The sequence below is a fragment of the Pelodiscus sinensis genome, chromosome 1, assembly GCF_052426305.1.
Source record: "Pelodiscus sinensis isolate ZL-2025 chromosome 1, ASM5242630v1, whole genome shotgun sequence".
In the NCBI taxonomy this organism is placed as follows: Eukaryota; Metazoa; Chordata; order Testudines; family Trionychidae; genus Pelodiscus; species Pelodiscus sinensis.
The window spans coordinates 300,896,325-300,922,490 of NC_143052.1; the positions used below are offsets into that span (position 1 = coordinate 300,896,325).

At 38.7% G+C, this 26,166-nt stretch overlaps 1 protein-coding gene across 16 annotated transcripts in view; it reads right to left on the reverse strand.

Annotated features, from left to right (window-relative positions):
• Positions 1-253: 253 nt before the first annotated feature.
• NBEA (neurobeachin) overlaps positions 254-26,166 on the reverse strand; it is a 748,862-nt gene continuing 722,949 nt past the window's right edge. For all 16 annotated transcript variants that reach the window (XM_075919178.2, XM_075919174.2, XM_075919172.2 and 13 more), the window contains 6 exons: positions 21,863-22,018; positions 20,115-20,285; positions 8,050-8,151; positions 4,547-4,743; positions 3,555-3,706; positions 254-2,069 (listed from right to left, as the gene is read on the reverse strand). In XM_075919178.2, the coding sequence (XP_075775293.2) occupies positions 1,979-2,069; positions 3,555-3,706; positions 4,547-4,743; positions 8,050-8,151; positions 20,115-20,285; positions 21,863-22,018 (869 nt within the window). In that variant the 3' untranslated portion in view covers positions 254-1,978. The remainder of the gene's footprint in view (positions 2,070-3,554; positions 3,707-4,546; positions 4,744-8,049; positions 8,152-20,114; positions 20,286-21,862; positions 22,019-26,166) is intronic.

Here is a 26,166-nt window from a genome sequence, read left to right on the forward strand (position 1 = left end):
ATTTTTCCCTTTTGCTGTTCAGAAAGATTTTAATATTTTCTCTTTATGCATTGGTAATCTAAAGGATTACAAATCAAACTGTGTATCTATAATTCTGACAAACACGTCAGAGAATGAGACCACAACCTCTAAGAGAACCACTTTTATACACATTGGTTATATTATAGAACATTTCTTAAAACTATTATTTATTCCCATGAATATGTGGATATTTTTGGTGAAAATTCAATTAAATAAAAAAACAAACAATCACTGAATTCTTTGCATATTTTATTTTTCTTTTTTGGATTTCCAACTCACACACATCTGGCATATTTTACATCTTTGCAATAAAACATGGTTACAATAGCTTAAGGAATTTATATATCCAAAATATTTCACCATGATCTCAAGATGAAATGAACTTGTCTTCCAGATGTTCAGTATTCTCCCAATTCTAAGCTACAAACTCAAGATATTGCTTACAGACTGGTGATGAATAACTTAATCATTACGTTGATTCCCCATGATTCCAGAATCTTATAAATACAAACAACAATGAAGAAGGAATTCAGTGCTAAAACTTACTAATACAAGGTGGAGAACAAATAAGTAATCACATCAATAAATAATGATATGTTTCTGGTGCAAAGTGCCAATACAAAGAATCCATTATCATTTTAAATAAATGACTGCAAGTGAGTGTAAATTCTGAGAAAATTACATTCCTGTTACATGCCTCATAGCCCTACCGACACAATATGTACATCTATGACAATACAGTCACCAAATATACAAAGAAGAAACATGAAGTAAAGTGTATATACCCCTGGGTGTATAATTTGATCAGTACAATGTGTGAAAAATTATTCTGATAGTCATCATTACAGTATTGTAAAATGTGAAGTGCCTTAGGCTGAGAATGTGACTTCCTGTGAGATTTTCAGAAGAAGCTAAAAGAATATAAAATAATAACTTATCTTTGCACTAAAGCTAAGGTTGTTAAACAAATCAAGCTATGCAGAGGAAAAATAAGAGAAAAATGTAACTGAGGCTCCTCTGTTACCTCAGTGGACCATATGCCAAATGTGGTGAATCCAGAAGTATAGCACTTTTGCTGTGTTGGGAGTCATTAAGCACTATAGGGCATTACAAGACTCTTGAGGATATAATGAAAATCAGAACCTTTCCACTACCCTCTCTTTCTGACTTGTCCATAAGTTTAAAAGTAAAGAATTTAACTTTAATTGTATAAGTATGGCAAATGATGGCTTCTTATCCAAATGCTTCATGAACTCCACTTGGAAGAGAATGAGTTTAGATTTAAAAAGTGAAAAACGTATTTTGGTGAAAATGTCAAAATTACCTATTGCACCCAAATTCAATCCTTTAACACAAGCTGTACCCTTAGACAGATCTCCAGTTTAATTGTGTGAATACCCCTGTTCCATCAAGACATCAGGTTTAAAGTACATGCAAGTTGTAACTCCACAATAAAATTAAGAAACATTTTTGTTCTTTATACAAGGTTTTACTTTTACAAAAGTATCCCTTCAAAGTTAAGATGTGCATCTGATGTACAAAGTATCAAACATATTTTTTCTCAGCTTGAAAAGAGACTGGAAATGGGATGCATGTTAGTTTCACAGACTAAACATCGTAACAACTGGACACAAGGTTCCTCAGAGTTTTCAAAAGTCTCTTGTGGCGCATCCTACTATCTTTTCTCAATAAACAAAGATATATGAAATAATTACCAAAACATCTCCTAATTCATATAATTTACATGATACGAGCTTGCTTCTCAGCAGCTGGTGTTCAGTTGTGAAAAAAACACACAAAATAAAATGGTTGCTGACTACAATGTACAGCTATTGCTGGGTGTAATGGAATGTACAACGGAGGTCAATGCAGACATGTTTTTCCACCAGATATTATGCCTTTCATTGTAGCACTTGTGCTCTCAGCTTTATCTTGGCTTTCAGTTCTTCATTCAGCTTCAGTATCTGTTCTGATGCTCATAATGCCACCGATTAAAATCTATATTAAAAGCTACAATGCTACCAGAAGCCATGCCAGTAATCAGAGTTCTGAAAAAGGTAAAAAGATGGACTGTAGGTGCTGGATTTGTTACATTTTTTTACCATTAGTCATCCTTTAACTTTCTAAAACTTCAGCTTATGCTTAATATTAAAGATAGTAACAGCACAGGGGTTTCTCTTTGAGAGTCATATATAAACATTGCACTAATTAGGTGTATTTAAACAATTTCATACTGAATATGCTCCTAGTTTCTTTCTTTAGAAGAAATAATGACAATGAATTTCTAGTTTCAATTGTGAGCCTGAGTTCTTCTTACATGCATCCTACAATTGGATCTTGGATGTTAACCAAATGATACTAAACACTACAAAATGCATTCTCTCAGTTCCCACTTAACTGAGAATAATCATGTAATGAAAGTAAGCATGAGCTTATGTTCATTGCTGAAATGGGGTATCAGAACCCAGTATTAGAACCAGAAGTTAGAGAAATTAATCTAGTAAACAAATCTATATTTGTTAATTGTAAAAGAGAGGTTTAGAACACTTTACAGTACTGCAATATAAAATGGCAGAATTCTAAGAGTAAATAAGTCTCATTCTGTAAGTTTGTTTGGATTTGACTAAATCTGAGGCTATGCCTACACAGGACACCTCACAATGCTGTGCTGTTGTAAGGTCTGCTTTGTGGCTGCACTTTATCATCGGGAGAGTAGCTTCAGGAGAGGGAGCACACCAGTACTTTTTGTTGCTAGAACTTTTGTCATTTGGGGGTTAGATTCACACTCCTGAGCAACAAAAGTTTTAGTGATGAAAGTACCTGTGTTGACATATCCTGAGACAGAAATCTTATTTCAGAACACCAAACGATATACAAACAAACTGAGTAGGCATTTGATGTATGGTTATTTTTGGTGCTGTATCAAACAGTGGTACACAGTTTACAAACTCTAAAAACAATAAGAAAAATATGCTGAAATGGTTTTAAAATGGGACTTTTCGTGTTTCATAAGTGTGAGTTTTGCTGACAAACACCATACTGACAAATGATGAAAACACTAAGCTCACTCACATGCCATCATAAATACATCATTAGGGCTTTACATTTTAATCACACTAAAATAGGAGATTCAGAGACCGGGCTCACATATTCTTGGACTGGCCCTGATCCTCACTCAGGCCCTGATCCTGTAAACACGCATGCATAGGCAATCAATCCAGATCCTTGACTTCCATAAATCAGTGCATTTCAGATGAAGTCAGAGTAACTGTCCTTATTTACAATAAGGGAGGAACAGGTGCATGAGACTGCATGTCTGCTTAAAGTTAATGCACATGTATAAGCACCTACAGGATCAGAGCCTAAAATGCCTAGTCAGCTAGATCAATAAGAAATAACTGAGAGCATATTTGTATCATTTATTTTAAATTAAATATATATCACTGCTTCAACACTCTAACAGCAAGGGAACAGTATTAATAGTTCTCTTTAACATTTACTGGGATCATTTTAATGCTCATGCTGCAACTTACCTCTGATCATGAGACAGGTCCATTGCTCTAATGCCAGCATCACAACCAGGGTAAATATAGAGCTGTTTAAAATCACAAGCCTGCCACACTTCCACAACTCCATTGTCCCCCCCAGTCACCAGATTCTGCCCGTCACTGCTCAGGAGGATGGCCTTCAAAAGGGACAAACAAAAGCAGTAGCCTCAGTTAGTACTGGGGAAAGCTAACAGAGTTCCACAAATAGCTTTCCCCTGTGGACTGATCTTTCATGTTGCTTCCTACAGTTAAAAGTGAAGATAAATACTTAAAAATAAAGAGTTTAAGGGCCCCAAATCTTCAACAAATTACGTGTGTGCTTTAAAATGATACATAAATAAATTTCACCTGTGACTTGCAAAGCTTTTACGTGCCAAAACGTGAGTTCAGCATGAAAAACTTGTGTCTGCCCTATAGTCTCTGAAGCCATCACCAACACCTAAGGCAGAGGAGAAAACTCCTTACACTGCTTCTAGTGCTAGGGGGAGAACAGGGCCTGAAGTCATACCTTGGCCAATCAGTGAAGGAGGAATTAGTTTCAAACAATTTCATTTTAAAGACATACTCCCCACTGAAATTTAAGTCTAAACTTAAATTCTAGGAATCCTCTGGTATCACAAGCTATTTGTCCTTATCTATTTTGTCCAGAAGGGGCAGGGCCTCAGGCAGAAGGGACAGGGCAGGGGGCAGCCAACCCACAGTACCGCCCAAAGCAGTAGTGGTGGCAACAAAGGGGAACCCTGAGCCCTTTTGAATTGTTGGGCCTCAGGGCAACCGCCTCCTTTGATCTCCCCCACCCCATGGTGGGCCAGGTTCACATCTAATTTGAGGTGGACATAAGAGGATTTCTATTTGAACATGACATCTTCTGAGAACAGCAATTTTGCATGTTATTTTCTCTGAATAACGTTACAAATACATTCCATTTGTTTTAAAAGGGAGTGCAGTGTCAAAGGGTTGTTTGCATTTTGATTTACCCTGGTTGAGTCATTGATCTCCATTTGAGCTAAGAGTTTGCCATTAATGCTGAAATTGCTGAATCGTCCTCGCTCATAGTAGATGATGCAGTGGCCTTCACTAGATACTGAAATTAAGCGTGGGTACAAGCAGTTTTCAGTCCCTTCCAGTGCTCTCAGCAAATCTCCAGTAATTGTGTGTACCAGACAAGGACCTTCTGTACATTGAAAACAATAAAATATAGTATACAGATGTTCATGTTGCAAACTATATATAGTATGCATACATGCAGTATATGTTACAGCACTACTATACAAACACTGGAAGACATAGTCCCTTACCTAAAGAGCTTACAGTCTGAAACTACTGCGACAACAACAAAGCAGATGGCAAATGAAGGAAAAGGGTACAGCATAAAAGCAGAATATTTTTTATTTACTCTGACCATTAATTGCTTTCATTTGTGAGTATTTTTTATCCCCTTTCTAAAAATTAATCTTTGCAAAGTCATCCCATCCTCTTCCCCCCAACTGTTCAGGAGTCTGTCAAGCTGCATCTCCCCCCCTTGTTAATGTGAATTCATCCCACTCCTCCGCCCCCCATCAGACAGCCAAACAGATGGGGCCCCTATCAGTATAAGGTACAGAAAGCTCTCTGGGGACAAGGGAGCCATGTCACCACATGTTTCTCTTGCAGTCACTGCCAGTTCCTGCAGGTCTTCTCCCCCCATGGATGTATAACATACTCAGTTTTTAATACTGAATGAGTGTTATAACACATGAAATTAAAAAGTCAACATTTGTGGCAAAAGTATAAAAGGAACAACATACTTTTCAAGTGCTGGGCTCATCAATAACCATTTAAGTAATTTTTTACCACGTCTGAGTGGTGGAAATTTCTTTGGGAATCTAGAAAAAGGTTCTGTGCTAAGAGCAATAGTCCTGTCTGTCACAAGTGTAACAAGCAGCACAATCTTTCTCTTATAGAGCGTGGGCCCAGATCCAGCAACTGGATTCAGGCACCTGCTTAGAGCCCCTAACTTCAGCCAACTTCAACACATGGGCCCACAGGTCTGCCCAGTTAGATGCTGTTGCAGAATCTGGGATACAGTTTATAAATTATTTGGGAAAAGGACTATGTTTTCCATATAGAGTCTAATAAAATTAAAGTTGAATCATTTCTAAGGCCATTGGACATTGCCTCCATAGAAAAAAATAATCATTTAAAACTGCCATTTGTCAACTTTGAAAACAGTAAATGAAATGCAGGAAAATTGTGAGACACAGATAGACCCAGTTTTAGAACAATTAAAAACTAATTAACTCAAAAGAGAAGTAGACTGACAAACTAGCTGTATTCTCAGCCCACATGAACCATCACGGACTGGAGAAGATAAATAAAGGAAATCATCTTATTTTGGATGCTGGCCTAAAAACATGCAGACACACCACTCATGTTTATGTTTGAACAAGAACATAAGTAGGCTTAGGGAAATATTCTCAATTTAATGCATAGAAACTCTGCCTCCTTGCCTAGTCATGTCCTCGTGCATTATTATCTGGAGTTGTATGTCTGTTACCACAGTGAAATGAAGTACTAGAAAAAGCATAATGTGTAAGGGAATGACAGGAAAGGTGCAGTCAGGGACATGTGAGGTTTCCCAAGAGAGCTGAGTCCATGCAGTGTTGTGGTAAAAACAGAAGTAGAGAAATTGAAAAGGAGGGAAACTGCAGGGGAAGCTTGAGAAGAGGAATCAGTGAGAAAACACAGACCAGAGAACTTGAATCTATGTACCATAGGGGCTGGCATAACTAAGGAAAAAGCATTGGCAGGACAGCTTAGGAGAGCAGAATTTGATGGTGCGTTTCTGGGACTAACAGTGTAGGTCCCAATTCCTTTTAATGAATCAGGGATGTACTCTTTATTTGATATGCAAGTCTTGAGTTATCTAGCACAATGCCTCTAAAAAGATCTGCATTACTAACACCTTACATTTCAACTAGCATCTAATGAAGCTGAGGATAGTCCACCCCAGTGGTCCCCAACCTTTTGGGGCTGCCAGGCACCCGGGGCCAGGGCCGCTCACATGGTGCACATCTGAGGCAGGGCTGCTCACGTGGCACATGTTTGGGGGCAGGGCTGCTCACACACCATGCATCTGGAGGCGGGGCTGAGCATGCGCCGCGTGCCCGGGGCAGGGCCACCCATGCACTGTGCGCTGGGGGCGGGGCTGGCCCAGATCATTCGGCGGGTGCACATAAATGCCCAGGCGGGCGCCATGGCTCCCGCAGGCACTGCATTGGGGACCATTGGTCTACCCTAACCATTATAATGGAAAATAGTTTGCAACAATACAATTCAAAAGGATACAGTCCTATTGCAATAAAATATTATGAAACTGGCTTATGGGCTAAGAATTAATATCAGAAGCCTTCTTATATGCCATTATTGGAATTAATGACCCAATAGTATTTCCTGTATTTAGGGTTTCAAAGTCAGCTATGAAAATAAACGGTGAGCTCAAAGTTGTCATAAAATTCATCAGTCCAACAAGCTTGACTGTGAATGTATGGGGCACAAAGATTAATCAACCTGGCCTTTTTATCCTCAGAAGCAACAACCCTTCAAAGGAATTAGCGGAAAGATAAATTCCTATGAGGAGACACAGACGAAATAGACATCATCTTGAGGAGATGAGGAAGAGGTTTGGATTTGGGGGAGAAGGTATATGAATAATCCAGGAGAAGGAGCTGGGATAGAAAAAAATGGGGCATGGGGACCCGTGAAGAGTGAATAGAATCATGTGGAGAGAAGAAGAAGAGAAGAAGGGAAGTAAGGGAGAAGACATAAAGTAACAGAGGTGAGTAGGAAAGGGTTATTTTGAGTACTTTTATTAATAATTGATGGGTACTCTAAATTCTACAGAGAAATAATTGGAGAAATAGGGAAACAAATAATAATTCAACGTAAGGCTCAACACTTTCTAATGGAAGATGGCATATCTATGTCCAGGCTTCTGCTTCTTTGGAGAACTGCTCACTAAAAACCCAACATTGTACATGTTTGTATCTATTCATGGGTCCAAGCACAATCCAACAATCTCTTGCCCAGGAGAATGGGGATAACCTAAATATGCCTAATTTTTATTTGAAATATCTCAGCTAACTTGGTGGCAGGGGCTTTCCTAGCTGGCTCTTCCCACTTTCCTATATTTCTACCTGCTGGTTTGTATCAGGCTACGAGTGTGTACAGTGTTATTATCTGAGTTTCCACCAAAGTCTGTGCACTGGAATAGATAGAAGGTAATGTTTTCTGATATACCAAGTGTGTTTGTGTCTGACAGTCATATGTATCAATAGAAAATGTAATGTTCAGCGTTAGCAGCTGCTGAAACTATTAAAGTATGTTTTGGTAGAGGAGACTTAGGATAATTAAATTAAACTTGGCTCAAAGGAACACTGACAAACAGTCACTGAAGGAGACTTTGAATTTTTGAAACTTCAAATGTAAAATGACTTCTGACCTTTAGCACCGCTGATAACAAGTCCCAGCTCTGCACAGACAGATACACAGACAACTTCATGGTCATGACCCGTTAGAACAGCCCTAGGAGCAGGATAATCACCTGTAAAAAAAAGCAATAGTAAGGAATTACAAATCAAACATTTTGCAGCAATAAAGGAGGAGGTTTGCTGCAATTTGTTTTAAATCATTAAGCATCAGAGGAAGGTGCAATCTGCTTAAATGTCTCATTCTTAGATTTTCTGTGCAGAACTGTATTTGAACCTCATCAGGGTTCTCATAAAGCAACACATCAATGCTCACTTGTTTACATAAATATACCTCTATTATTTAGTAACCATGGGAGATGTGCTGTGTATGTCTCATGGGATGACAGTAGGATACTGAAAATCTGTGGTGTGCATTCTAACTACACTGAAAAGAGAAATGCATTCCAGAGAACACATGGAATATGGCATTATTAAAGGTAATAGTAACACAATGATATGCAATGTAACATAACACATACTTCTAGGAAAAAGAAATAAGAAAAAATTATGGTGGATTTCTGAATTCCTTTGTGGAATCTATGTGTTTCTGAATGCATATTATATTGAGATTTAAAATACAGGAAACCAAACAGCAGGATATGAATTTATTTACAGGCATATGCATGTGTTTCTGTGTACGTGTATGACACAGGTACTCCACACGCTGACAGTTGGCTATACAACATATTTAAAAAGAGAGGTTTTGCAATCAGCCTGCTACAAGGTCATCAACACTGATGCTCCCCTTTAGGGTTAGGGTGACCATCTCCAGCATTTCACAAACCAAGGCTATTGGACTTCCTAATTGACATCACTTCACATAATCATTCTCTAACTCAGGGCAGTTTGTTATACTTGTGATCACTTCCTACCCAACATAAGCGGCCACTCAGTAAAAGTAATGTTGGGCAAGAGAGTGATGTGCTACATAAATAATCAAGGAAGAGGAAGATAGTAGTCTCTCTCTGCAGAGTTAATAAGGCAGTGGAACTGGTGTATGTCTCAGCGTATAAACGCCCAAATATTCTACCTGATGGGCCAGCAAAATGACTTGGCAGACTCTCCAGGCAAACACTTTTGCCATGACCATGAGTGGGAACTCAGCAATTTAGTTTTGGTACATCCCAGAATTAGCTCTCTTTATAATGCCATCCAACACATAGGGCCAGAGCTTCATCTTGAGGGAGGATTACAGTCTCAATCTGATGGGGGACAGCCTCCTCATTCCTTGATATCACACCCTGTAGTATGCTTACTTTCTTCATGGCTTTGAGCAAAGTAAAACAAGAGGAGCATTAACTACTCTACTAGCACAATCAAGGTTGAAGAAAGCGTGGTTCCTGTGTCTGTTTTGCCTCTTCACTTTCCTCTGACAGCAGATGTCCTGACACAGGAATCAAGCACTATACCCCACCCCAGCCTCTCATCACAGCACCTCAAGGTCTGTTAAGACTGCAGTCCCGAGCAATAGAAAAACCCACCATGAGGAAAAACTACCGGTAAAAGTGGAGGTGTTTCCAAACCCGATGTGCTAATTAAGCTATATCTCCTACCCAACTTTCTCCTCAGGAACATATTTCATTACCAACTGAAGTCAAAGGTTTTTGTACATCCTATCACTGACAGGTTCGGTTAGATTTTGTATAACCTTTTTCCCCCACCTCTTTTATGCTGGGACCTTAGCCTAGTCCTCAGTGCCTTAAGAAAATCTCTGTCTAACCTCCTGGGGAACAGTTCCTTCTATCATTTATCCTTCAAGATCTCATTACTCATGAGCACATAGAGCTAGATAAATTCCTGGAGAACAGATCAATCAACAATGTTTAACCAAGGTGGGCAGAGAAGATGTCTTTAGCCTCTGTTTGCCAGAGTCTGGGAATAGATGACAGAGGATGGATCACTTGATGATTACCTGTTCTGTTCATTCCCTCTGGGGCATCTGGCATTAGCCACTGTCGGAAGATGGGATTACAGCTAAATGGACCTTTGGTCTGATCCAGTATAGTTGTTCTTACGTTTTTACCCTCTGGGCCAAAATTATGGTTGAGAGAGCTTGGGGCATTCATAACTGACCCTCTTTGCAAACATTTCTATTGTAATAAAGCAACTCTTTAACCTCTATTCATTTCCTGCTAAAGGTCTCATCAGAATTTCACATCTGTCAGTACATTCAGTTGGCAGTGTTTTACTCCAAGCGTTACTCTTCAAGAAAGAAGGCTAGTCTACATATTCTGAGATGTGTGAAGGGCTCTTACTTTGATAGAATTAAATACTTCAGGGCCTGCCCAGACCTTTTTTGTCTCTTTCATAAAAAGAATGTTAGAACAGCCCATTTTTTACTCACAGACTATCAAAATGACCTCAGGGTGTATCTTAGATTGTTATGAAACTTCTGGAATGCATCCCCCCCTAGAGTGATTGCTCATTCCACAAGGTCTCAATCTATCTCCAGAGCCCTACTTCAGAATATAACTATCATGGATATTTGTACAGTCACTGTGCAGTTATCTGTTCTCATGTTTTCTCAGCACAACACTACAGTACTTGCTTGTGAGGGTCTTTCTAGCAGTTGAGAGACTTGAGAGCACTCGAAGATATAGTAACATGCCTAAAAAGAGTAAATGGATATGAGATCAAGAGTAATCCTTCATCTTCACAAATGTACAAGCTGTCATGTGGTTAGCAGTTGATGACAAGCTCGTACTGCAGACTGTAGGCTCTGCTGTATTGTGGAAATGAGGCTGTACATTGGAATGAACCTGTCCATTCGTAGGTATGCTCTGGTGGTTAAGAAGTCTAGGGTGGCTCCAGTGAAGTCTATGTGTTGTACAAGTATCGAGGAGATAATTTGGGGAATTGATATATGTACAATTCATGAATTCTTGAGATTATGAACTGTGACCCAGATTCTCAGGGTATTTAGGTTCCTAACCTCTACTGATTTCAATGGTTTCTAACTTCTATTGATTAATTTACATGACAATTAGAAGCATAAATATCTTTGACTTCTATATATATGTATCTGTGTCAGACTGCAAATGTTATTTTGAACTTGGGCTTTGTCTGTCTTCTGTCTTTGTACCTCCAAGTTGGACTGGACTTCTAGGGAGTGGTGACACAGGGTTAACCATAAAAAGTCACGTTAGTCTTCAATGGAAAAATTCAAAAAACAACGAAAGGTCTTGCAGCACCTTAGAGACTAACAAAAAAAGTAGAGGCTGTCATGAGCTCTCGTGGGCACAACCCACTTCTTCATATGAATGGAGCAAGGGGTGATGGAAAAGTGGGTTATGCCCACAAGAGCTCATGACACCATCTACATTTTTTGTTAGTCTCTAAAATGCTGCAGGATCTTCCGTTGTTTTTTGAGTTTTGTCATATAAAAAGTATTTAAATCTTGATAATCTTCTATTCCAGTGCAAGGACACACATACAAAGCCTTGCCAGGAAAATTGGTCCACCAGATAGACAGTAACTGAGCAACATATGAGCCGGTGGGCAGCTCTGATTGCCTTAAAAGATTGATTATTGCCCTGACAGTGGGCATTGGAACTGTATGCAAGGACGACTTTCTATGATTCTTTGATTCTTGCAAGCTGAGAGAAAGAGAGAGACAAAAGAACAAGCAAGTGTGTACATGTGCACAACCCAACCAATGATTCAGAAGAGAAATCAAGTGAAGGACAAGGGATCCAGGACACTCTACAGGACTCTGACCAAATCCCAAAGACCACCCAATAGTGGTGAGGAAATGAAAGGAGGCAAGGGTCCATAGTGTATTTATTTCTGGATCTGTACATCTCTTGTGCTCTTTAAAGAAAATAATAATTGTTTTAGAATCCTTTTAGCAAAGATGTTTATTATGTGCTTCAACCATCATGTGTCCACGGAGAAATCAAATGCTCACAACGATGGAACTCTAAGGAAAGGTGTGCTTAAGCCACTGGAGAGACTGAGAGATCAGCACTTGTCCCGAGTGCCCTGCAAGATCCCACACCTGTGAGGGTATAACAGACACAGTCTATGCCCATGAAGTGTGCCAAAAAGCTAAGACACAGTGACTTGAGCCTACCAAGATTAAGGAAAGTTTAAAAGCATGTGGGAACAGCATGTGGAAACCCTCTCCTTCCTCCCCAGCAACCTGATGAGTTCTCAACAAGGGATGCTTTCCCAGGGCTGTGTGTGATGGGGATTATCTAGACCCAAGTGTTTATATGGTTGAAAAATGACTGATTCATTATTGCCAACTCTAGTGATATTATCATTCATGCCTTTAGTGATGAGGGGGTGGTTTTTTTACTTCTCTCATGAAAATATGATGAAAAGAATGAATTTTCCATTATTCAAGAAGGCCATTATCTCCTATTACTGGCAATAGGGCTAAAGTCAGCAAGATGGCCACCATTTCCTCATAGTGCATGTGGGAGTCAAGCTGCTTTTCTTAAAGTTGGCTATCATGTCCTACTATTTTTAGTGAGATTGAAGACATGCCCACATGGCTTCATGATAGGACATGGACTATGAGGCACTGCAGAGACTCTATGAAAGGTGGATGGGGAGAGTGAAGGACAGCATGGCCCAGCGGGAGCAGGGGACAGATTCAGGAGATGCAAAAGGGACGCTGAGGATGGGGGTGAGGAGAGGAAGGAAAGAGGCTGAGGATGTGGGAGTCAGGAGGGAGACTGAGGAGGTGGGGTAGGAAATGGATGGGACAGGATGGTAGCTCCCCAATCCTGGCTGTAGTGGTGGGTTAAAGGAGTTCCCTCTGGGTAGCAATGGTACAGTGTTGCCAACTTTAGAACAGACTGCAAGTCACAGGATTTTACACCTAAGAGAGGAACTCTTGCAATAAAACAAGAAGCAGCTCTGAACCCACAATTTCTCCTCTACCTGGTAGAAATGAAGCTCCAAGGGGGCCATAAAGCAGGAGGAGGGGGGGGGGGAATGAGGGAGGTAGTGCTACTGGGTCGGGGGAAAGGGAGAAGCCCTGGAAGATGGGGCTCAAGACAGGAGATGGGAGAAGTCAAGACAGTAACAGGAAATGGATGGCAATTCCCCTGTCTTAGGGGTAAGGAGAAGATAAGTGGACACTCCATATTGAAGAACCAGGGAGAGGTATGCAGTTTGCCTGAATTAAAGGTTCAAACTGAAATTATTACACATACATAGCCAGAATAATAGAGGAAAGTTAAAAAGCCAAAAGACAGACTGAATCAGGGCTTGATACTGTTTTTAAAATGTTTTATGATCTCATGCTTTCTTGGGGGGTCTAATGATTTTTGTTCTCTTGAGGTTGGCAATACTGCTGATTGCATGAAGTATTAAAGGTAAGAGGAATGACACTATGATTAGACTGTCATCAAACTAATAAATGATTAAGTTAAATTATCTCATGTGCTTTTAAATTCTAAAAGGAAAGCAGAACATGATTTGTAACAAGATTTTTTTCCCCTCACAGTTTGGCAAAGAAATCAGCATATCATCTGTAACATGTTAGTCTGCAATAGCAAAACATAACACATTGAAGCTGCAAATATTTAACTTTAAATCAGCAAAACAGAGTTAATGTAGAAAAACATTTTTATAATTTAACTGGATGTGAACTATGAACCTTTTGATTTGCAAGAGATAAAGCCTATACAGACTGGAAGTGACCCTTAATGTAAATTTAAAAAAATCCTATTTTTTAATATTCTTTTGTAAGTCTGTAAAATATGGCCACAGAATTAGATTATTTGGACAGATAAATGGTTAAAGAAATCACAGTATTTCCCCTAAGGCCTGAAAGAAAGAAAATAAAATTGTAGTCAGTGATATTTTCTACTGGGAAAACTGCAGCATGGAGAAGAGAACCTCAGCCACATAACATTTCATTGGAAAGAACAGATGTCATGAACCTCAGCAATCATTCAAAATATAGCAAAATATTCTGTCACTGTCACATCACCACTGATAGATGCAGCTAGAGGTTAAAGGCTATGACACAGAGGGAGTTGTTGCAGGTGAAACTATCCCACTATGAATTGAAACACCATCACTATCAGCTTATAGTAATTTTCCCAACGTGGCATCTCTGCAAAAGAACCATTATGGGGTAACAAAAGATAAAATGCACATACAACTGAGTTCTCTCTTCAGGAAAATGAGTTCTTCTGCAAGGTTTAAAATAAAAGTTATTTTCTGTTTTTTATGACAAAAATGCAATGCATAATCTATCTCAAAAACTCTTCTGTGGAAGATGCCATGCTCTTAGAGTAAAAAAGAAATATGAATAATGTCATCATTTCTTCTGACACACTGGGTTTTCTCCCCAGTATAATGCCACTTACAGGAAGTAATATATATCTATTATTGCTACAGGGAAATGTCTCCTAGCCTTCTTTTGGAAGAAAGGCCAAATTAAGACAAAAAAATCAAATTCTGTTTCTGTTTAATCACTGAGTTTGATGGGATGAAGAACAGGCCTATAACTGAGCTATATATGTTAAGTTCAATAAATATGTGCATGATATAGAAACATCTTATTGCTGATTCCTTTGTAAAAACAAACCACACAAAGTAAATGCAACAAAGCCCTGTTTTTTATATTGAAAAAAATAATTTCTAATTTTTAGAGTCAAAAAATATGCACACAATTTGATAAAATTACCAGGCTACATCTGAAAATGATTCAGCTATCTAATTAGGGAAAGTTGCCGAATTATAAAGAGTTGATGTTTTACCAAGGCAGATTTTTGATAGTATTAAGTTCAAGATAAGCTTCACTACATATCATCCCTGGCAGAACTGTTCCATTATTTGTTAAGAAACATGAACACTGCAGAGCTTTATATATCCACAAAAATTACCATAGGAAGTAGGCTGTGAATACTGCATAAGTGGAAAAAAGCTAAAAAGAGGTATGTAAGTGTGCTCTAATACAAGAGCACAAGTCTGGGAGTCAGGACATCTGGCTGCTTACCCTGGCTGTGCCACTAACTTTATAGGTGAATTTGGGCAAATCACTTAACTTCATTTTGTTTTATTGGCCATCTTTAATGATATCTTGCTTAGAGAGTTATTGATGCAGATATTATATAAGTGTTAAGTACTTTTTATTGCATTACTTCTGATGTATGAGATAGAATGCTGAAATTAGTGTCTTATTTCAAAATGAGAACACCTAATGGGCTCACTTACCAAAATATACAGCACAATAGTGGATGCATAATTTGGTCACCACTCAAAAGATGAGAATAGTTAAGATGAGCAAATAGCTTCATGCCAACTTTCATTGGATTGAACGAGTGGAACAATGAAGGGGACTTATTTACAATATGGCTCTGAAGCCTAGTGCTATTTTAGCTACATTTTCTATGAACAGAAGCAAGAAGGCCAGTTCAAAAATTGGGATTTAAATTGCACTAACATGTAATAGTTCATGCAAAGTAAATATTTACAAATGCAAACATAATACATATGCAAACATATCTCTGAAGTCATCTATTTTTGTCCACATGGTGCAAGATGTTCTGGGGTATATTTTTAAAATTCAGCCTTTTCGAGGTTTTACATTGCAAACATAGGGTATTAAAAGAATCAAAATATAAAGGAAAGTGTTGGTGGCTCTTCTGAATCTAAAACAATTCTGCTTTCAGATATAAGTTCACAGAACCTTTTAAATCTGGAATGTTCACCTAAAAAGTTTAAATTTTCATTTGTGCATTAAATCAAATCAATTTGCTGCACAAATGGAAAATTAAAAATTCTGCAGTGTGTGACTGTGGTCACCCAGATCAGATCGTTGAACAGATAACAACTCAGTGCTCAATTCACAAATACAAATGAAGCATCACAGTGGCACACATTCCACTACTCCTGACACAATTATCTGGCTTAATGTGAAAATTAATCTAAATGTGAAACTAATGTTGCCTCTTTAGATCTACATCAGCCATATGAAGAAGTAGTTCAAAGTGTGTCAGAAAATCAAAGATTACAGTTTGAGGAATTCTTTATAGAGCTAAATAAAAATGCAGGATACTTTGACTGGGTTCCTTTATTGAAGTTCTCAGCATCACTTTCAAGCATATGTATAGATACAATATATACTTAGCACTTCTAAGAATTATACATTGTAAGAGGTGCACAAATTGAGCTCTGGGCTGATAGACACCATGTATTTATAATGGTCAGTGCAACCACAGTTAGAAAAGCAGTGTTAACTCACACTTCTTGTAGCTATCCTGTTGGAAGCTATGGTATGTAATGAGAAATGTCAAGTCCCAAGATCAATGAAATTTCAGGCTCTAGGGACAAAACAGGAATAGCATTGATCCTTTTAAAGAACACCAGTCAGAGGCCGAATGTAATATATTGCTCAGAGAGGCTCAAGAGGATAAGCAGCCAAGTCCAACATACCTACCTGACAAAAAATTCAATCAGCTTTTAGCACTAGCTGCCTGCTCTGCTCTCCTTTCATGCAGGAGGCTGGTTCCAATTAAAGTGTGCAAATTAATTTTTATCACTTCCAAATTAGTGTCTGAATTTGTGTCTGTTTCAGATGAAATAATCTGTTCCTCACTTTTCTGCAATTCTATCTACTAAGGTATCTATTCATAAACAAGAGATATTTTTCTATTTTCAAAATCACCTGTTTGAATGAGACATTCAGTAAAGCCATCATAAAATATACAATTAAAACAGCTATAACAATACATATTAAACTTTAGTGAATATCATTCAGTCTTTGGTATGCCTTTGATGAGGACTAATACAGTTATTGTGTCAGAAGAGCTCCTTATACAAATGAGCAACAAGCAAAAGAAAGTGCCCAAAAATCATGAAAGAGAAAAAAAGAACAAAGCGGTAACTGGATTTAATGATATTCTACAGTAACTCTGCAGTTATGGGAGACTAAACACAAGAGATTCATATTTGTCCTTTATATTTTTAAAACACGAATATCTCTGCTGTATTATGAATTGCATTTGTAAGAAAATCTTTACCATTTAATTACTGTACCTTCACAACTGAAAACTTAACTATTTTTTATTATAAATAGATTTGTCAACCTTAATACCAAATATTTCAAAAGCAATTAAGTGTCTGACTCACATCTGTGCCTTTGAAAATCTCCCCATAAACTATTTGACAAATATAGGGCCTGATCTCACAAATACTTACCACTCAGTTCAGTAATAGGAAATTTTAATGAGGTCATTGTAATAAAGATTCCCTTCCCTCTTTCCAAGTGAGCAAGTTCTTAACCACTGAGCTGGAGCAGCATGTTTCAAGACTCTTACCTAAACCAATTATTTCCCATTCCTCTGATTTAAACCAGAGCTGATCTACTAGTTCCCACACAGACAATCATGAACTGAGGTCATCTACTAAGCACAATATCTATAAGGATTGTTTAGTAAAGAGTTCTGCTGGAGTTTGATGGGTTTGAACATTGACATATGCAATGTTTAGTCAGGATTCCAACAAACACATTAGATTTTCATGAACTGTAGCTAAACCAGTAAGGAGTTTATCCTGACACATTGTTTCTCAAAATATTTTTGGAAATAATCTATTAATTGCCAGAGTGATGTTTTCTTTAAGTCAAAACCTGGTTTATATTTTATATATTAACACACATACCATGTTTTAAAATATATAATTAAAAATATTTAATGACGTTATGGTGCTTTAGAAAAACTATTTTCTGAAACAACTAACGTTCCTTTTGGTAATTGGATGCACTGAAGCTGAAATTGATAATTAACTGTCTTTCAGTTTAAAAGATCATTATAAAGTCAAGCACTTAGCCCACATAATTACTATAACCTGACATTTTTCTTTGAATTCTTCACCTCCACACAGTCTGTGATATAAAATATCTTATCTGTGTCTCCAGATGACAGCTTTTAAGAAACTAATCCTTTTCTGAAAGTATTATCTGCATCTTTCTAGGGAGCCATTCTAAAGATATTAACTAATTGGATATAACCTACACTGAACATCTTAATTTCATCTTTCCTACAAGACAAGTCCTAATCTACTAGCAATAAATGTATAAGAAATGTAGATGCAACGAAGAAATATTTTCTAATAGAACTATTTCATTAACTTAAGGCTTAAATCTTCAATAATAAAAATATTTGCAAGGATTGTAAAATGTGTATTATAGTGTGAATCAGTCACTTATTGGACAATTTGAAGTCATGGCTATAAATGATAAAATCTTTCTTGCTGAATATATGTTTGCACATGAAAGCACCCGGCATTCGCATCCTATGCACTATTGGTACAAATTACACCCTGAGAGGTACCATTTGAAAGCTAATACCTTGCTGGCCAATAATATCATGGTGAAACCCATGGAAGCCCTGCCTAGGCAAACATTAAACAGGTCTATCCTAGACAAAGCAATGTGTGTTTACCTCAATTTATTTAGAAGTAGTAAACAGGGACCTTGAGACAGTGAGAGGGGAAATTGGAAGCAGATAAAGCAAATGTGCATTTCAGCTGCAGGATTTGATATGTGAAATACATATTTTAGGTGTTGGGACATGTGAAAAGACTACCTGCTTGTCTGTCAGGGAAAAAACAGCCAGATAATCATCTTGGTCAGCAAGCTGTTCTGATAAACATTTTGGTCAGCAGTTCAATCAGGTAAACAACTGAGTTAACAAACTAATATTAGTGTTAGGCAGAAAAAGTGTTGATGCAGTATATAATCAATAACTTTGGAATGTATGTTAGGCACGCACCTGAATGTGGGAGCATGCTGCATTTAACCCTATGTTGTGCATTTAACCCTACAGGTGGACCAATCATTAACTGAAGCAGCAAACAAACAATATTTACTACTTCAGTTCAAGAGTCTGTCTTTGAACCTATATATTCTGGGTAGAGAGGAAAAGAGCTGGTCAATATCAACAGGCACAAGGGAAAACAAAAAGCCTGGAGACAACTTCACCACCAGACTCCATTCCAATCTGATGATATTGTGAACAAAAACTATTCTCATCTCAACCATACTTGCAGCTCTTTCCATCACTGCACAATAAGTCAACATTCTGTGTTTCAGGGTGACACAGAGTGACCATCCTCAAATGTTATTATATAAATTATGCCATAGGCTTCTTTTGTGAAATTCTGTAGAACTCTCACAAAGCTATTCTACAATTTTTCAAATTTCACCCTGGAGTCTGTTAGTTTTTAGCTGACAGAACTGTAAACATTTTTGCTCCAATATTGAAAAACAATAGCAAACATTTTGACTCAGCAAATGATTACTGAGCATTTATTCCTGTCTGATTTACTCTTTTACCAAGCTGTTGTGGTGTACTGTTAGAAAGCTGCCCTTTTTTACCACAGAGGAATGACATCATAATAATAAATTTAGCATTCCCTCACAAATGACATGGAACCCTTTATTATCATTTTATTTTCCCCCTGTTTTTATTCAAACACACCAGTCCTATATCAATATTTTACTCCTCTTTAAGACTGTTCCTCAGAGTTATGAATTTGACTCTAGGATATGTATGACACCTTTGTTTGTGAAGGTTAACATCTGCAGTACTGATTTAAAAGGAAAAAAGTGGGAGGGGAGAGAAAGACATTACAAAATAAATGTTAATTATTAAAATGGAATGGAAATACTTATGGGGAAGGAGAAAGCAAAACACGGAGATACATGTCCTGACTCCAGAGGACTTTTTTTATTACAGCATGTTGCAACAGGACGATACAGGTGAAAAGGATAATTATGAATTTAAGAAAAGGATACAGGTGAAAAGGATAATTATGAATTTAAGGCTCTCAGGTTACAACTGGGCCCCCCAAAATGATTTATCAAAAACATTTTACCAGAAAACTATTTAAAGATCTATATTCACTTTTTTCTGAACTAATTTCCCATCATTATTATACTGTACCTGCAATTCACAAGAATAACATATACATTTTATAATGGTTTGATGTTAATGGAGTAGATTTAAAAATCAAAATATGGATTATAAAATTATGCACTTAGCATGTATTTATCACAATATATACTTACTGCTATTTGGATTATCCCCTATAATGTGGTGTCGGCCACTCCAATACCAAAGAAGCAATGTAGCATCACGAGATCCAGAGACAATATAGCAGTCACCACCAATATAGGATTCTGATCTGGCAAGGCAAGTAACAACATCCCAGTGGCCAAAAACAATCTGAGTTAATTTTCCTGCATTAAAAGAAATTACAAATTTGGTTTCCATGTGCATTGGTTTTCTTTTTTATACAAGTGACAACAAGCAAATTTAACAGTGAAACCAAATATATTTAATTTGGTCATATTTTTGGTCCTTTTGGACATTTGTTGCCAGCATTAATGTAAGCATCCCAAAGCCTGCACTAACTTGATGTAGGATGGATAGCCCTATACAGCCCTGTATATTCCAGGATCAGGAAAGTACAAAGGTGAGGTTTAAACTGGATCTGTGCTCTGTGGAGATCAGCCACAACCCTATCCCCTGACCCTAAATGTTAAACAGTTATTGTTCCATGAGTTTTAACTTACTGCTGTTAAAAATGATTTTACACAATCTTGTAACAGATTAATCATTTGATTATATAAAATCAAAGGAACTGCTCCATAACAATATTACTTTATTATACTGAAAGAACCTATATTTGTCCAACATTAATATCATCTGCAGGTCTACAACCTTAGTCATCTTTTTTTTTCTAATACTCTAATCAGCTTTTAAGTAGGGTTGCCAGATAGTTTAACCAAAAATACCAAACACCCCCACCCCCAAAAAAAGAAGCGGGAGAGAGGGGGAAGACCAAAGTTGTTGAGCAAAATATATATATATATATAAACAGCATTAAAACAGCATGGGCCCTTTCAGAGTGTCTGCAGAGTCAGAATAGGGATAGGAACAGGGGAGAAGTTGAGCACTAAGACCCAGGGAAGGCATTGCTTCCCCTTGGTCTTTAGGCTTTTTTCTGGTGACCATTTTGTTTTCATGATCGAGCCAAAATGCAGCTTCCCTGCAGAACCAGGTAAGCAGGGAGTCCAGGGGCAGAGAGTTAGGGGTGTAGGAGGCTGGGGGAGGGAGGCTGGGGGCTGGGCCCAGTTGCCGAGTGTGTCGTAGGGTTGCCAGATGTCTGGTATTTTCGCCTCCTGTCCGGGAAAAAAAATCAGAAAATACTGGACATTTTAGGTGTCCGGTATTTTCTGAAATTTTTTTACTGGACCACGGGTGAAAATACCGGACTGTCCAGGTAAATACGGGGCACCTGGCAATCCTACTTTTAAGTTAAAAGGGCTCCAAATATCATACAGTGGAAATTTGATCAGAATATATATAAAACAAAAACAGAGCAATGGAAAATTCTAACAACTATGGGCAGTATAAATTTGCTTTCACATTAGGTCAACCAAACAAAAAAACACTCACTATTATTAATGGTGAACAACTGAATGTGAAGTACACATAAAAAAATCAACCCACCCAATTAAAAATATTATAATTTAATAGCTTTGGTTCACCTATTTACACAAGCAATCAATTCATTGATATCACAATGGTTTGTGTAGCTTTCATGAGCAAAACAGTACACTTTTTGGTATTTAATTTTCATCCATCATCTTCAAAATACCATCCATAAGCTGTTACAAGCAGATATTTATAAAGAAGAATTTTTTAATTTTTTTGGGTGGTAAGCACAATACATTAAATACTGTTAGTGTGACTAACAGTCTTTTAGTGAACTAAGAGCCCATAAGAAACAGGATATTGTGTTTATGATCACCTGTTTCTGTAGAATAAACCCGAAAGCTCTTGTCCCAGAAGCCACAGATAAGAATGTAGCGGTTATCTGCTGTGACCACGAAACAATGTGCATTGATCTGGATGCTCTGATCCACAAGGTCTGTGATCTGCCGTTTGTTCACACCAGAGTTATTGGCTGTAAAGAAATGCAAAACACATTTACAAATAAGCCACTCCAATACCTACCTGTCATGCACTTAAGGGAGAAAATGAATACATTTAACTTTCAATGAACTGTGAATTTGCTGTTCAGTAAGCATTTTGAATATAAACATTTAGAGCTGTCTATACTAGATGTCAGAAACATAAAATTATTGTGAGTCTTCAGTTTCCCTTGGAATAAGACAAAAGATTTTACATGCTGTGACAATTGTTGATAAAACTGCCTAACATATTGTATGATATGTGCTAATATTTTAAGTACTTTGCAGAAGTATTCTCTGATAAAACAACTACACATTGAAATATGGGAAAATGAATAAGGTCCATTTATAATTTAAATCCAAACATAAATAAACTTTATGGAGGCAACTTTTGGTGTTGTATCCTCTGCGGTGAAGCTCTCAGCTTGAGTTGTGTGGCCTTGATGTAATCCACACCTCTGGAGGCGTAATCGGATCATAGAGTTGACAGACCCAACCACATGCAGCTATTTATATCCCATGTGCATTCTTAAAATATGTCTGTTTATCAGGTATGGAGCCAAAGCACTGAAGGTGATGTCAGGAGAGGCAATAACAGCAGGAAAACCCGCCAGGTGGAAAAAGTCTGAATGGGCTATGGAGCCCAGATCCAACACTTCTAGTTGACAGCTCTGAAATGGAGCTGTTAGTCAGGAAGGATTGGAAGTAAGGGGGTAATATGCCCAGAACTTTGCCCAGAGTAAGAGATATGTTTCTCTTAACAATGGAGGAACTATGCAGATATTTCTCAATAACCCGAAAATTCCTGTTATCGCTAACTGGGGTTATTGTGTTTAAATCTTTCACTATTAGATGAGATAAAGGACCTTTAAAAACAATCTGTTTCAACCTTGGTTATAAAAATGAATATACAGAATGAGAAGGGAAGGACAAATCTCCTGACTTACTACTTGTATAGCAAGACTTCCAACATTGGATACATATAAGGAAAATGGAGCCTTTTACTGAGACACTTCATGTTACCATCTTGCTTTCACGTATGCTTCCAAAAAGTGCAGCAAGAAACATCCCGACTCAATTTCTATCTAAAAATCTCGCAGCAAATATTTACAGTTAAAGTAAAACAATAACAATTAAAAATATAGGCTCCCACAATCCACTCTGTGTTGAACCTCTCTACTCCAGCAGCCTCAGGACATGACCTGTGCCTAATAAGAGAATTTGCCAAACCATGGGAGGTCAATATTGTCTAGCAGCATTGCAACACTTCCACTGTCTGCTGGGCTTTTAGAAGACATTTAGGGGTAAATTAGAGCTAAATAAAGCACAGAACACTGAGATCCAGGACTGGTGAATGTAAACAAATTTTATGGGACTGGGAGAAACATAATAAGCAGACACACCTGGCTAACTAAAATCATACGAACCAGAGATGTTGCCAGACCAGAGTGCTGTATTAGAGAGGTTCAACCTGTACCAGAGTCATAAACTCACAGAATAAACATGTTTCTCAAAACATTTTCTAATTCTCAAAATATTTCATATAGCTCTTTTAAGTCTGTGTAATGTTGCACCTATTAAAAAACCAAATTCCCATACATTTTAACTCCTCGATAATAATTATTCTTATTAACTACCCATTTCAATTGTGACTCAAATATGAACAGTCTATGAAATAATTGCAAACATTTTCAATTAGGTACCAATCATTTATAAACAAAAACATTACAATATTTAAACTTAACCAGAATGGTTGTAGGGTGTATCCCACTTCTACAATGCTCAAGACCCAGGATCTGTAGTCATATGGGGCCAAACACTGAGGAAGTGGGAAAGGTGGTTTTCAAACAAAGGAAAAACAGACTGTTGGAGGACTGATTTACTGTTTCCATCTGTATGCCCAGATTTAAAGGCCACTCCCTTGAAAAATTCCTCATGAGCCGTATAGTGTCTAGGGTGAGGCAATATGCCTCCTTCTTAGACTGCCTTGTTAAGGAAGAAGGATAATGACTGCCTCTTGATGCTCTTCCTTCCTTTCTTGATATAGCATGCTATTATGCCTGCTCCTGAACTCTGCTAGCAGGCTCAGTACTGGAGTCGGGCATGGTTGCCCACCTGGTGGGAAGGTCCAGGACTCTTTTTCAAAGCCATTGAATAGGAACACCTGGAAACTGGGGAGGAGGGGGACACTATAAATTCCAAAAGGGTCACAGGACCAGTGTAAGACCTCAATAATTTCCTAGCCCACCACTTGACGCTACTCCTGTAAGTGGATCCATAGAAAGGTGGGAATGAGAGCAGCTTCAAGGACAGTAAGAGTAAGACTGAATCTTCTCCTCTGAAGAGGACGACTTTTGGTGACCATTGGGGTGAATCTGCTATGCAGCTGGCAACTGGTGCCTACGTGGAGAAGTCTGTATTGTGACCAGCGTCACAGGTTTCCCCTTTGATAGTACCACTGGATGAGCTGTCATGGATACATGAAATCTGTCTAGTACTGAGACCTGTAATGATCCAGCCAGTTCCCCTATGCCCACTGACGTCAAAAGCAACGTGTCTTTCACTGCCAGCAACACCAATACCAACAGCAAGAGGAAATTCTTGTCAGCAGCAAATACTTTGAGCGTGGTCAGTACTGAGATTGTGTTGGTACAATGCATTGCCACAAACATGGAAGCATCTTCTGGCTCTGGACTCAACAGTACCAACACAGATGCTGGAGTCAATGGTGCCACTGAGGCAGAGGAGTGCTGGAGACCAATCTCTTTTGAAAATTTGCTTTTTATGACTCTTCCCAGGCACTGGGGATGGTTATTACTACTGGGACTCTGACACAATAGAAAAAGCACTTCTAATGGATATTGGGGAACTTGGTGCCAACTCTGACCAGCCTGGGGTCTCAGTTCCAACCTCATGAGCAGAAATTTTACTCTGGTTTTCCCATCTTTTTTCATGTGAGACTTTAGTCCTTGCAAATTTGGTAAGAGTCCCCAGTATGAGCCTCCACAATGCACTCATGGTAACTCAGGGTCATAGCTTTATTAAAGGAAAGACAGGGCTTGCCATTGAACCAGGCATCCCTTGACACCAGGGATGGACAGAAAAGAAGATAAACACAGAAAATCTAACTAAATAAACACTAGCAATTTTACTATTACAGGTTGGACCTCCCTGTCCCAGCATCCTCGAGATCTTACTAGTCCCGGATAAGGGATTTTGCCAGACCAGGGGAGATCATTTTTGGATCCTTGCCACCAGTACCGCTGGCTGGCTGCTGACCTCACTGCCATGCACCTGGCAGACCTGCCAACAGCCTTCTGCGGACAGCCCACTGCCCTGCTGGCCCTGTAGGAAGCCTTGCCCCTGGGTTCCCACGGGGACTCTCTGATCCTGCAACATCCATGCCAGATCATGGATGTTGTGAACCAGAGAATTAAGGATGATAAATATTGACTGATTAATCAAATAGTCGATAGGGCGCCTCTGCCTTTGAAGTGTAGCAACAGCCCCAGGGAGTGATCCCAGGCTCTGCGCAACGCTGTCGCTTTGAAATGCTGTGTGCAGCTGGATGCTGGGCTCCCCGCAGCATTTCAAAGCAGCAGCGCCACACAGAGCCCAGAGTCATCAGGGGATTCCCCAGCTGATCTCAGGCTCCACCTAGTGCTGCCACTTTCAAATGCTGTGAGGAGCCTGACATTGGGCTCCCCGCGGTGTTTCAAAGCGGTAGCGCCGCACGGAGCCCGGAGTCAGCGGGGGAGTCCTCAGCTGATCTCAGGCTCCACATGGTGCTGCCGCTTTGAAACACTGCATGCAGCCTGGGGACATCCCAGCTGGCCCCAGGCTTCACGCAGCATTTCAAAGCGGCAGCGTTGCGTGGAGGCCGGGGTCTGGCCCCAGGCTTCAAGTAATGCTGCTGCTTTGAAGTACCCCCTTCACTTCCCTCCCCACTTGCTGCCTCTTTCTGATAGAGGGAGCAAGGGCAGAGGGTAAGCGACTAGCCTATCGACTATCCGATAAGCATTTGGTTATCGGACAGTCAACTCATTGTTCACATCCCTACAGAGAATCCTGATTAAGAGAGTTTCAACCTGCATTACCTACAATGTATAAGGAACAAAGTCCATTGAGACAACTTATGAAT